We start from the raw sequence: 14,469 nt of genomic DNA, 5'->3' as shown, positions 1-14,469 counted from the left end.
GTGCATCTTTGAAGAGAATCAGTTCTGCTGGAGGACATTTGTTTCTGACTTGAGTTACATTTTGATATTTTAAAATGGCACTTTTGTCCTTTTACAGATGGTTTCTTACCAATGGACTGGCAGTGTGTTTGAAGAAAAAGGCAAATGTTCAGCACACACCCTTAAATAAAGTACAGACACAATTTTGACATGTTCAAGACCTTGGCATGCACTACATTGCTGACTTTGGATCTTTAATTTGGATTCACCAACTACAAGACTCAGTATATCAAAATGTATTTTTTTGTTTTTCTTGATTTTTGTTTTGTTTTTATCAAGACCCTTACGACAGATCCAAAAAGCTTTATGTTGTCCAGTATTCCTGTGCAGTACTTACATGCTTGACTGTGTCTTCAACACAGACCACCCACTCAAGAAGCCAGACTCCTGCTCACATCTTGAAAATGAGGCACTTAGTATTCGGCCACATGTTGTTGTAAAATTGTTGTCCAAATCCCTGCGTGCACCCCCCCACAATTTGAACAAAGCTTGACCATGAAAATGGCTCATGTTTGTTTATTTTGCCTCAAAAGTGACACTTGCTGATCTTTGCGTTAATCAGAGAAGGTCCAAAAGCTATCATCTTGGTCAGTGATGACCTTTCGATTCCATCAGATGTTTGGTGCTAGCAAGTTACATCAAAACCTCTGCCCTAAATGTCAAGACAAAGTAAAGCATCCAGGTAGGTCAAGAACGAGGCATTTGGAGGATTCTCAAACATAGCTCTTCAAGATTTTGGCTTTTAGTCTTCAACACCACTGGCCAAGGCAAAATACTGAAGGGTCTTCAAAATCATTTTGGTGCAAGGGGTTAAAAAATGGGGTAGAAAAAGTCAGCATTCTGTTTCCTTCCACAGTTCTCTGTGTTGGAAGGAGAATAACACCAGAATACTGCAATGGACCCCTTTAACAGCACTTTCAACTGGCTAGTTGGCCACTTTCCCTCAATGCAAGCTTGCCGGTCTTTGACCAGCTCACGCGACCTGACATGAGCAACACAGACAAGCTGCTCCTTCATCAGTGGATACGAAAACTTCTCTACTATCCTAGCATGTTAGCACCAGTCCTCATCCTCTCTCTCCCTGAGGCTTCCTGGCCCTCTGCTGTTTGACGCAGAGTTTACCCCAAAGGTGAAGTGGTACCCGTTAGGTACCACATCTGCACGCCCTTGTGTAGCCGCCGCTGTGACGGGCACAGCAGCAGCATCATGGGAAGATGAGGTGGTTGCGGAGGCGCCAGCTCTGGCAGAGTGCGACAATATTTGGCTGCTAACAGCATCCTGGAAGTCCTCGGTTTCTTCGATGAGCGCTTGTTGAGAAGCTCCCTGCAGGTGCCGATTTAAATTCGGCTCGGAACCAATGCAGGTGACCGGTATCGGGGAGCGGTCATTGTCCCAGTGCAAGCGCTCGTGTTCTGAAAGGCCACGGCTGACACGAGTTTGGTGTCCGGCTATAGTGGTGCTGGCAGCAGAGGAGAGAGGAGATGAGTTTGCAGTCTTGTAGGCCACGGCAGGACGAGGAGTGAGGGGTGTTTGGGGGAGCTGCCTGCGACCACGGCCTGGTGTGCTTGAACCAGAGGGGGCGGGTTTACCCCCAGTGCTACCATGCTGAAAAAATAAAAGATCATATTACCTGCCAGCTAAATTCAGGATGAGTACCAAATTGTTCCTTACACAGTAAGATTTGACATTTTAATATACCGGCACAGAGCTGGGCAAAACCGTCGATATATCGGCCCATCATTGATGGATGCCCACCTTTTGGTGAGTGCTTCTGCATTTTCGCAGAGTGCTTTATGACAGGATCACTCAAAAAAAAAAATAATAATACACGGACTGAGCACCGACTGAAGCAGGTGTACGCCCGTCGATCCGGGTCAGTACAGATGGTCCTTGTCAGCCACTGTGTTTTTTCAAGGCTTCCTGTCATAAAGCACTCACCGAAAATGCGGAAGCATTCGTCAACGACTGGCTGATGTAACAGCGTTTTTTTTCTTCTTTGTTCTGTTAATATATGTTGCTCCTACAGAGCAGAGAAAATATATGCCTGTGGTTATCATACGCTGTTTGTACGTGTTGTTGCGCCGTGTGTTAAAGTAGCAGCTTAAAACGTATTACTGTAACATCTATGCTAATTTCCGTTGGGCGTCTTTAACGTTTATAAGTTAGCATCAAGTTAGCAGATTTTTGCTAGACTTAATTTTATAGTCTGGCTGAACATTTTGGAGTTTAAATGAACAATGTTTAACTATCTATTGTTTGGTGTTAATTTGACAGTGCACTTCCTCTGTGAGTTACAAATAAATAGCCTGACATACGTACACTCTTATTTAGAGAAATGTGCAAGCGAGTCTTACCCAAGTAATGTTACATGATAGCATTAGTCACCCATTTCTTGACAGCAAGAGAGCGACAACAGGAATACTTCAAACTGTACAATACAATGTGTTTAGAGTGTCCAGACTCTAACTAGACCCTCAGTTTTATGCATCCCACACACTCTAGACCAGTGGCTCTTAACCTGGATTCGATCGAATCCCAGGGATTTGGTTAATCCGTCACAGGGCTTCGGCGGGAGGTCAAGACTCAAATGACTGATGATGATACGTCCCGCTTGGCCATAATTGGCTGCAGGTGTTCATGCTACATTGCTTGGCCTATCTGAGCTGCAGGAAATTTGGTGCACTCAGTAGTCGATTTGTGGTTGCTGTGATGGTACGTCGTATGATTTTTCTATTATTGTTATTTCCTCATACTATGTTGAGCAAAAAAAAGAAAGTGGTCAGACGAGTATCATTGCATCTGGTGCACCTCTTCCAACCTCGCTACACTGGCGACATGAGATGAAAACTCAACGTGTGCTCTCCATATTGTAGAGTTTCACTGTTGACTGGTGGGTCTGGAATGTATGCCACATTATGAATGGGTGTTCAGGATCCTTTTAAATTAACAGCTCTATAAATGTGTCATTTAAAACTGTCAAGGGAAAAAAACATTACACAGATCTTGTCTTCTTCTTTTCTTTTCGACTTGTCCTGTTAGGGGTCACCACAGCGTGCCATCCTTTTCCATCAAAGTCAATTTTTGATCTCTTGACCTCACTACATCCATCAACCTTCTCTTAAGTCTTCCTCTTTCTCTTTTCCTTATCACCCTTTTGCCGATATATGCTCTTTTTCTCTCTCTCTCTCTCTGGACATGTCCAAACCAGCTAAGTCAGCTCTGTCAAACTTTCCCCCCAAAACATCTTACCTTGGCTGTCCCTTCTAATAAGCTTATTTCTAATCCTATCGATCATGCTCACTCCTAGAGAATACCTCAACATCTTCATTTTTGCCACCTTATTTTTTTTCAGCGCTACTGTCTCTTATTCGTACATGATGGCCGACCGTTCCAACGTGCTTGGATCTGTTTCTTCACCTCTTTACCACAGTCACTATTCCTCTGGACTGTTGACCCCAAGTATTCAAATTCCTCCACCCTAGCTATCTCTTCTCCCTGTAGCCACAACTCTTCCTCCATTGCTCTCATTCCACACACATATATTCTGTCTTCTGCTAATTTTCATTCCTCCCCTTTCCAACGCATGCCTCCACCTTTTAAAATCTTTGGCCACATAATGCTTTCACCAGAGATCACATTGTCATCTACATGGACCGTGGGGATTCCAGTCTAATCTCATCTGTCAGCCTATCCATCACTGTTGCAAAGATGAAGGGGCTTAGAGCTGATCTATGATGCAGCCCAACCTCCACTTCAGATTCCTCAACACTTAAAGTGCACGTCACTACTGCTCTGCTACACTCATACAAGCCCTGTACTATCTGACAATACATTTCTACCACTTCAGACTTCCTCATGCAGTATCATAGTTCCTCTCTGAGTACCCAGTCAAAGGTTTTCTTGAGACACAATGCAGCATTCTCTGTACTTCTCCATCAACCCCAAGGAAAATCATGCATCTGTATTACTCTTCCTAGGCATGAAACCATACTCTTCCTCACAAATATTCACTTCTATCTCGAGCCTAGCTTCCACTACTCTTTCCCATAACTTCATTGTGTGGCTCATCAACTTGATTCCTCGTTTGTTCCCACAACTCTGGACATGGCCTTTGTTCTGGAAAATGGGCACCAACACACTTTTCCTCCATTCCTCAGGGTTCTTCTCACCCTCTCGAATTTGATTGAACAGCGTGGTATTATACAGATCTTACATTGAATCCTATTAGATTATGATGTTGTATTGCCGATAGTATACGTCTTCATTTGCAGACCATGACTTGGAAAATAAATTGCATAAGACTTTTAAGATGTTTTTTTTTTTGTTTTTTTTTGTAATCCTGACTTTCTCTGGTTAATTTCAAACATTCACAAATCTGAGAATGCTGTTTCTAATTAAAATTAAAACAGACATTATTTTGCCAGCTCACTTAGTCTGTAGTAGAAGTAGTAGTATTAGTCTGTAAACAACTCACTTGTTTAATGATGGCGGTGTCTTGCACCTCTCCTGGAGATGTGGATCGGCTTGGACCTGCTGACTTGGCGTGGCTCGTCTCCCTGGAGCCATAACGCTCACAGGAGTAGTAACGTTGCTTCTCCCCTGCAGAGGAGTGATGCCTTCTCTCATGCGGGCGACTACGGTCACGCTCCCTCGCTCGTTCTCTAGACATACCTTCAGCTGAGGGGTCTGTGAAAGAGCCTAAGGGAAAAATGCACAAAATTACAAAACTGGAGCTTTGTCTTAGGATGTTTTTTGGAAAGTAACCCAGTTTTTCCTTGACCTAAAGTCATTGGTTGTGTTATTAGCGGTGACGTTAAAAGAGGAATTCAGACAAAAAAATTGATGTTATTTAGCATTTTCTTTTCAATACAAAAAAAATCTGATATTCTTAGATGAAAATGTGTTTATATTTTAGATTAAACCTGTCAAATCAAAGGAATGTTTGTTTAGTTTTGAATTGAACAGTGATATTAGACGATCTGTTTCTTGCCTGTGTCGGGGGGAAGATTGTGGAGGAAAAGTTATACTTTTGCATTTACACACAAATCAGTAAGAATGATGATCAAGATTTTTGATGGTAAGGGACTGGAATTTTGGCCTTTGATTTGATACAAAATTGTAAAAAGAAAAACAAAACAAAAAAGGTGAGATCTATGGCTGCTCGATTATGACGAAAATACTCATCGTGATTATTTTGGTAGTAATTGAAATCATGATTTGGACGATCACCTTTTTTTGGTACAAATCAAGAAAATGTTTAAATGTAAAAAAATGTTAAGATAAATAAAATTATTTGAAACATTAATTCTGCAAGTTCCGTTTGGAAAGATGTATTCAATTAAAAAAAATATTTTTTTTTTAAACGGTGCAAATGTATACATTTAAACAACTCAAAATTAGTATTAATAATCTTTTTTTAACTATTATGCTAATTTTGTAATTGTGGAGTGTAATCATTGATATTGTAATTGAATTTCGAATAATTGCACAGCCCTAGTGTGATCTTATTTTTTCAAAAATTTAAGATAGATGAGCATAGCCCACAAACATACTTTGGAAAAACACTTTGCTTAAGTGAGTGCACATCAATATTAAAGAGAGTGCTGACACCAGTAGTTCATCGGTAGTTTTCTATGTATGAAAAATAATTAGTCTGTAAAAAGTAATCAGGGAAGATGTACAACAAACAAATAAGCAAAAATGAGTTCAAATCTAAACAATCAACACCAGAATGTGAACATGTGCTTGAAATTAAGCTAATGACACGCTGTGGAATTCCGTTAGTTCAAAGCTGGACGTTTAGGTAAATCACTTTCTTGGAAAGTGCCCTTTATCATCAACGCTTGTTCCGAGAAGACCAAAGGTGCAGGCATTTGGCAGGAAGAACAATAACTAACCAAACTGACAGCAAAGTATACGAGTGGAAACAGCAAAAGCCGTCGGATCAGCCATATAACTTTTCATTCCCTTGCAGCATGGTAAAGTCTTTACCATGCTGCAAGGGAATGAAAAGTTATATGGCTGATCCGACGGCGACTTTGCCAAGCCAAATGCGCTCAGGAGTTGGCTGTTGACTGGGATTTCATATTGTGACTTTTCTGTGAAATATATTAGATGGATGAGCAATAAAACATTCTGCTTCTCCAGGGATATGCCTGGGAACAGATGATGTCAGGAAACAAAACAGATGTTCGGACAACCTGTCCTGCCCTGTTCTCCTATACACTCACAAGGTCCATGTCTAAATATTTGTCTGCAACATCAAAAAATGCTAATAAATAAATGCAGTCCTGATTATACTGAGTCTCACCAAGCAGTGACTGACAGTCATTTCGAGGCAGGTGAAATTGTTTCTGCCCACATGACTACTTGTGATGACAGAATGGCACCTTTTACATCATGTCACTCTCCTCCTTGTGCCTTCATATAATGCATAAAAGAGCCTCTGTCTCATGTCTTTCCAACCTGATAAACGCACATCCCCATTTACAAAGACAAAACCAGTAGTGTTATACATTGGGAGGAGGCAAGAAGAACAACAAGACTATTCAAAAGTGAAAGCTTCAAAACTGGCACCGGACAAAAAAAATGCCTTTGACCAACTTGGCAATCAACTTGAAACACATTATGAAATGAAATCACGGTATGAATTCCTAGTCAAGCCGTGCATTGACGGCTTCAAACAACATGACTGTTATAACACTAATTCAGGTGTCATCTTTTTCTTTTATTACAAGATTAATTAGTAATCAATGTGCATTTGCAGTTTTGTTAACTGAATTAGCTCCTTATCTGTTTGTTTTTTAACATATGCGCTAAAGCATATATTGTACAGTAAAATAATTTCATATAACAAAAATACAGTACCACCTGTTTTAAAAACTTGGCATATGCTCTTAAAGTTTATTGACTCTTACTGTGCGGTGTTTGTTGATGATGTTAACATTCATCCTTGCGTCCTTCAGGACAGCCGCACTATAAACGTACTCAGCAAGTGCAGACCACACAATCTGAGTAGAAACTAGCACTGAAGCAGAGATTAGGCAAAACAGAGAAAAAGGCTGTAATTGTTCAAATTAAAACAATATGCACCTATGTATCACCTGGTAAAAATAAGTGAACATTACAGTAAAACAACTCAAATTGTTTACACAGTACTAGGGTTATTATAGTTTTGGAATTTTTCATTTTAATTAGTTTTGATTTCGTTTTGAGTTTTGTTTTGTAAATTGTGTTAGTTTTAATTAGTTTTCAGGGTGGTTCTGTTCATTTTTATTAGTTTTTGTTATTTCATAAATGCTTAGTTTTAGTTTAGTTTTAGTTGGTTTCAGTATTATTATTATATATTTTTTTAGTGTGTATTGCTTGTGCGCAATATTTAAAAAACACCATGGGAGCAACGTCATCTGAAGGTGCTTTTCTATTGGCTGCTGCTAATGATGTCACTTTTGTGTGACACACTTTTAAACGTCCTTATTCTGGTTAATATAAAAATAGATCATCCCCAAAGGCTCATGCATTAAATTGATTACCAAAGACATTCAAAGGCATTTTTGCTATAATTATAGTTAGTTTTAGTTAATTTTGGAAACATAAAATGTAGTTTCAGTTAGTTTTTGTTTTTTTAAAAAGCATTTTTGTTTTTATTTGATTTCGTTAACGAAATTGTTTTTTGAATTTTAGTTTGAGTTTTTTCGTTAGTTTTAGTTAACTAAAATAACCTTGCACAGTGCTGCCATCAAGTTTCTCACTTTGTCAAACATGTGCTTTATTGGGTCACGTTTGAAGTGTTCGCCTAAATGTTTCTGTTTTCGCTCTCCCTTGTTCATAGTGAAAATGTGGAATGGAAGAGAGAGAGAGAGAGCTTCTCCAGACCACTCTTTAAATACATGAAAACTCAACCGTCTTGAACTTAAAACAAATAAAGAACGCTCATTTTAATGTATTACAACAATGTGGCCTGTGTGTCTGCAATCTGGAACCATATCAAACCCTGAATAGGATTGCACAGTCTATAAGATAAAAAAATGTCATCTTTAATAGCAAATAATTAAATACCAACAAACTGAAGTCATGGCTCTTGAAAACGTCGAAGGGTAAAATGATGACACCTATATCACTTACGGTATGACACATTAGCTTATTATAAATGGTAGGTAAATTCGATACCACTTTTTTCAGACCAATACTAGAATGATTACTCAACTCTTGAGTGGTCACTGATACTGATACCAAGTACTGATAACAATAGTACAAACCCACTTCCAATGAAGTTGAGATGTTGTGTTTAGCATACATAAAAAAAAGAATAGAATTTGCAAATCAATGTTCAACCCATATTCAATTGAATACACTACAAAGACGAAATATTTAATATTCACATTGATAAACTTTATTGTTTATAGCAAATAATCATTAACTTAGAATTGTGTGTCTGCAACACGCTCCAAAAGAGCTGGGACAGTATCAACAACCTTGACACTAAAAATAAACAACTTTCAGCCATGCCATTTGACACCTGATGGAGCTCGGGTAGATAAAACAAAGTTGAGAAAACACACAAGTATTTTTCTATATTTTTGACTGACCAGAAACAGTGCTCGTTGGCTGCACCGTTGTAGCTCTCTCCAGGGACTTCTGCTTTTTGTCTTTGTCCTTGTCCCTGCGTCGGTGGCATCGGTGGTGGTGATGATGGTGATGGACTCGGTCCTGGCCTTGGACTGCTCCGGACCCCGCTGATGATTGATGCTGGCCTGGTCGTATCAGGTTGTAATCCTTAAGAACGAGCTCTTGGTTGTGCTGCGGGGTCAGCGAGGAAGCTGAGCGTCTTATGGGACTGAGGTCAACAATTGGCTGGAAATGGAAAAAAAGCAGAGAGGAGTGAGGAGAATGTAGAGTGATGGTGTGACAGATTTGTAACATTAACCAAACCAACTGACTGGCTGGATTATGACAATTGTCACATCACACATGATGAAGGCAAAGTTTTCTTTAAAAACTGATACTCGACCTATTCCTATTCCTCAGTCTGTTCAACCTCCATGTACATATGTTGAAAATATTAAAGAAGAAAGATCTTAAATACGTATGAATAAATAACTGTCGACTACAGAGTTAGTAGACAAAAAACAGGCAATTTCTGGCTCGTTGCTTGAGGGGTACCAAAACTAATTATTGGATTAATACTTTTTGCTTTTTTAATTAGTCTTTTTTTAAGCTATATATAAACATTATTGTTCAATATGATCTTAGCATTACGCTTCACCTTTCTTTGCTGATTGGACTGGATTGGCCGCTGCCTCAAAACAAATCAGGCTGGGTTAATTCAGGTAACCCTCTTAAAATGGTAACCTTGCCAGCAAGCTAAATTCTCAAAAATCACCGTGCGTGGAGCAGTCCCAGATTGATCATGTGAAGAACTCCCTTCATTCAAGGTTTCAGCGATTCCTTTACGTTCTCTAAAAGTGTCAAGATTTTTTTTTTTGCAACAAGACCATTATAATTGTTTAGAGAACGTTTAAGAAATGTTGCGACCTTTAATGGACCCTGCCATGAAATCAACATTTGCTAGTGTCGCAAACGTTCATCCCACAGTGGAATATGGATACAGAAATCAGTCATTGTTCTTTATAATGCCTGATATGTAACAAAACATTTCAAAGTACAAGCACCCTAAAGATGAGTCTATGTTGCATGCAAAAAATATATTTTTATAAAATTCACCAATTAATTTGTTTTTCATTGTTTTGTTGTCCTCTGAATCTGAACTCCTTGATTTACAATTTATAGTCACCGACATTCTTCCTAAAACCAAATAGATAAAACAGCACCTTATTTGTTGGGAAGTGCCTGACTCACGTAAATGTTTAATATTACATGAAGGCAGATTTGAGTCATTTCGTAGTTTCATGTGTTCCTAGTGGTCCAAAGTACAACCAGTAGAGACATTCAGGGACTACAATAGTACAACAAAGAACACAAACATTACTATGTCATCTGGTATGTTCTCGTAAAATCATACCACTATGAAAATGGGCTTTGTAATAGTCGCTGAGCAGTAAATGAGAGAAAAAAAAATGTTGTTCCAAAGCAGGAAAGCAGAGTCTTTGTCCCTGCTCTGGTTCAGTCACAAAAACACACACAAAGATTCACAGAAAACTACATGCTACTATTTTCACACAGACACACACATTTTAAAGAATCAAACTATACTACTGTTACTGAAAACTAGAGCAAAGTGTTAAAAATTGGGAGGTTCGATAGCCCCCCCCCCCCCCCCCCCCGCCAATCTATTCTTATTTATAGTTCCTGATTGGTATTGAGTTTGACCAATTATGCTGCATATCGCAGGGTCACTTTCTCTATGAGGATGCAAACTGCACTGAGATGACGGAAGCTCACAGGCACAAGGACACGGACATTAGAAAGGAGAGGAACAAAGAGGTGGCACAACAGGTGGTACATACTGCCAGGTGGGTCCCAGGGGCGTGGCGAGGGTGGCTCCGCTATCAGACAGCACACACAAGAGGGAGGTGGGCAAAATATTAGCAATGAGCTTCCAAATTAGGAGAAAGCGAAGACAGAAGAGGAGAGACTGGTGAAGATAAAGGTTGGCAGTAGCCCATCAGTTTTTCACCAACATTCTATAAAAAGATCACAATCACTTGAAGTTCATAAAGAAGCACATTCTGGTCCTTATTTCGGCTACAGTTTCCCATCATAGAAATATAAAACACGTGTTGAACTGGGTGCACATTCTTTCAATAGTGTTAGGAGTATGGCCTTCCTTTTGCCGACTAATGCATAAACTGTGTGAGAATATGAGATACTTGTTGCAAAAGATTTTAAATGTGGTCCAATTGCCAATATATGTGTGTCTATACCTTGGTTCTGACTCAAACAATTGATTTTTTGTTTAACATGCATAATGCCAACCTCTTCTTCCAACAAGCCAAAATGCAACACAGGTGACGTGGGAGAGCAGGGGGGAGGACAAAGAGCGGGAAGTAAACTAGCAAAGTGGGATAATTAACACAGACACAAAAAAAAAAAGCTAACCTTAAATAAAGACCCAGAAAACAGAAAAGCTAGCGCAGTTCACCAGAATGGCATTAAAATTAAACAAGTTAAATTGATGAATTTACTGAAAATGACAAATAAAATGCTTGTTTTTCATGATTAAAACTTGTTAAGTACTATTATGGATAGTGGTGTAAAATGTGAGTTTTCATTATGAAGACTTTCCGATGAAACATATTAATACAATTCACTTGGTTCATTTACACCTCTCAAACCTCCAGAATATTCCCAAAAGTCAGTTGATAATAGGTCAAGACTGTGACAGAGGAAATGTTTTATATCATTTATGTGTGCTGAAAAGGTCCAGGTGGTTATATTCTTCTTCTTTTTTTTTTTTTAGGAGAACAGGCCGATGATTGTTTTCACTGCATTTCCAAATAAAAAAATATCATATAATAAATGGCATTATTGATGGATTTTCACACAGCATCCTTGCAGTTATGTTACTTTCTCTTTCAATGCATTGACAGAGGAGGCCAATTCCTTTATTATTTCCCTGTAAACTTAAAACGATTTTGTATGAGGATCAAGTTGTATTGACCCATAAAACTAAAATTACAAAGCGATGGACTGGCTAAAAATGGGCTTCTTCTGGGATGGCTCATGAATCTTGACTGAGCTAGCACAAGCACATGGAGGGAGCAGTCAAATTAAGTGAGAAGTCGATAGAAGTGTTTTGTCTGCCTTATTAAAGTGAACTTTAAAAGTGAAAAGTGGCTGCTTAATTGCTTGTTTACAAATTCTAGGGTTGGGCTATTGTGTTGGCTAATTGACATCATATCGCACCCACGCTCTCTACTTGGCAGCTTGACTGGGTGATGAACAAACACTTTCAATTGCGGATCAGACGTCAATCTCTCAAACAAAATCAAATCAAAGCTAAAAGGTACGCAAAGCTGATGCACAGGTTGTCTTAAGATACAAGCATTGGTGTCGAAGCACAGAGTTGATTGTGATGGAGGCGGGATTTGGGTTTGGTGATGTGCCTGCTCTATGCGGCACACTTAATGACTAGTGCAATCTGGCGGCTTGTAAGTGCTAACTCCAAGAGTGTTGTCTTTATAAGTGTGTTTCTGCGCTTGCACTCACTTTTTTAGACTCTGGGCGGAACAAGTACCAACCCTAAGGCTCCCATCTAGTTGTCATGGTAATGAATGCCTTACTGTGCACTGGCCCTGCAGCATAGGGGACGGTTGAGCAGTTGCTCATATTCATTAGAGAGGACCATCTGGTCAAATCAGGCTCATGATAGATCCTTGGCATATTTCTATAAAATCATGATACAGCCATGTTATCAAGGCACCTGTTTAAAATTTTAGAAAAATGCTCAGTTCATTTATGTCCCCGTTAAAGAAAGATGGAACCAATGTTTTGGAGATTATTCATTATGGAGCAAGATAGTGACCTAAAACACACAAATGTATGAGGAAAGCTATATGCCAGTTTATCAGATCCAGAAATAAAAATGTTATTGTTGATCTCGTCTCATACTCATCATTTGATGTCAAGCCCAATATAAAGGAATTGGCCTCACTGTTGCCAGTTCATTTGGAGGGGCTTGTAGTTGCAGAGATTCAGTGGCAATATTTCCAAAATAAACATTTGAGAGCAAATACTTGAAGAAATAGACACATGGTCCTGAATAGCGAGGAGCTTACGTAGTACTCTGCATTGAGTCGAGGCAGAGAAGCTGCTCGGCCGTGGCCTTCCAGGCCAGGGTATGTCTCTGTGTCTGAGATGTTCTCGACCGGCTTCATTTCAACCACTTCCTGAAAATACAATGAAGCATGCATGACAAAAGCAGATCGTTTATCGTTTTAGTTTGCGCTTGGTTGTGGTGCTTTTTATTTTGTGTGTGTGTGGGGGTGTGGGTGTGTGTGTGTGTGGGGGGGGGGGTGTAAACCTGAGGCCTTGTGGAACACTGCACATCTTCTGACTGGCCTCGCTGTAGTTTCCTCCGCCCTTTGGATCTCAGAGCTGCCAAAGAAACATCTCCAGACTGGGAGTGTTTTATAGAACTCTTCTGGTCAAGTCTGTGAAGAAAATCAATACAATTGTGTATTATTATTATGTATTCAGCTGCATGGAATTTTAAATTTGTTAACTTTTTAAGCAGTGTTGGCCAAAAGGATTTTAGTGGGAGCAACCAGTGAATAGTGCAGCTAATTTTGGTCCAAGTAGAGTATTTTAACTCATTCCCTCCCAGCCATTTTCACAGAAGCAACCCCCTTCGCTCCCGGCTGTTTTACTGGATTTTGACTGATTTTGCAAAGCCCACAGAATATTCTGTTCTATTGCTATAAAAACATGGACTCTACCAAAAGAAAGATTAGAGTCTCTTCTTTTTGTATCTGCTTCAATTTAGCAGAAATTTGCATTAGAATATTGCTAAGTTTCATCATTATTCATCAACCTGTTGAAAACACTGGGAAAAAGAGCTTTTTGCAACATGGCCCTGGCTGATCTTTTATACTCTGCTGTCACCTGCTAGACGTTTTTTGTTATAACTACCATTGCTTTAAGCGGCCTCTTCATGTCAGAAGCTGTATCAAAGCCTTCTGTATGCTGCAGCATAAAAAATGTATACATATGTTTTTGCGTATGCAGGACAAAGTATTAAAAAACATATTTATATGTTTTTGGATTTGAATGTGTTAAGTAGGGCCTGACCCCTGCCCTAATATGGATCGAGTCTTTTGGCCTGTTTTACTGTTGCTTCACTTCCGGTTTGTATTATATTGTATAACCCTTAAGCACATCAACTAAAAATGATAAAAATCTGGCGCACGCTGTACTTCATAATAAATGTAATCAGTCAGCTACCCGTGACCCTAATGAAGACAAAAAGTATAGAAAATGGATGGAGTTAAAAAAAAAAGTTGTAATTGTCGAAGGTGACTCTTCTTCTGATTTTTATTATTCTACCACTCACACACATCACTGCTCGCCTTGACTCATTTATCTCCAAGGTCTATAAAGTTAATCTTTGGCACTCCAGCGGTTTACTTATGCAAAACAACTGTTCAGTTTTAGCAGGTAGCCATCTGTTTATTTTTTATTTTCCTTCTTACCCACAAACAATTGCTTCCTGCTCATTTAAGAGTTGCTATTAGACAATCTACTGCGGTGGATCCCCTCAAGCGAATGAATAGGGGTGACTAAAGAAAGCAGGGGGAAAAAAAGATCCTGAATGCATGTAGTATCTAAATATACAGAATATTCTAATGGTGCTTTTGGCGGTGTTGTAATATTTTACTGCTATTAATGACTCCAACCGTGCTGTAACATGGAGGACATTGTATCTGTTTAGTATGAAACAATGTGTGCAGGTTTTCTGCAATAAATTCTCAC

General features: G+C 39.2%; 1 protein-coding gene across 9 annotated transcripts in view; it reads right to left on the bottom strand.

The window, feature by feature from the left end:
* Positions 1–541: 541 nt before the first annotated feature.
* cacna1bb (calcium channel, voltage-dependent, N type, alpha 1B subunit, b) overlaps positions 542–14,469 on the bottom strand; it is a 173,467-nt gene continuing 159,539 nt past the window's right edge. For 8 of the 9 annotated variants that reach the window (XM_086096608.1, XM_086096607.1, XM_086096606.1 and 5 more), the window contains 6 exons: positions 13,022–13,151; positions 12,777–12,887; positions 10,506–10,544; positions 8,628–8,892; positions 4,514–4,737; positions 542–1,644 (listed from right to left, as the gene is read on the bottom strand). In XM_086096608.1, the coding sequence (XP_085952734.1) occupies positions 1,093–1,644; positions 4,514–4,737; positions 8,628–8,892; positions 10,506–10,544; positions 12,777–12,887; positions 13,022–13,151 (1,321 nt within the window). In that variant the 3' untranslated portion in view covers positions 542–1,092. The remainder of the gene's footprint in view (positions 1,645–4,513; positions 4,738–8,627; positions 8,893–10,505; positions 10,545–12,776; positions 12,888–13,021; positions 13,152–14,469) is intronic. The other variant, XM_086096609.1, reaches the window with a different exon arrangement.

This window comes from Leptonotus elevatus, chromosome 15 (assembly GCF_054856555.1).
Source record: "Leptonotus elevatus isolate MCC_2025b chromosome 15, RoL_Lele_1.0, whole genome shotgun sequence".
NCBI lineage: Eukaryota > Metazoa > Chordata > Actinopteri > Syngnathiformes > Syngnathidae > Leptonotus > Leptonotus elevatus.
Note: the sequence above shows the minus strand (reverse complement) of the source record. Positions and strands in the feature narration are given on the sequence as shown.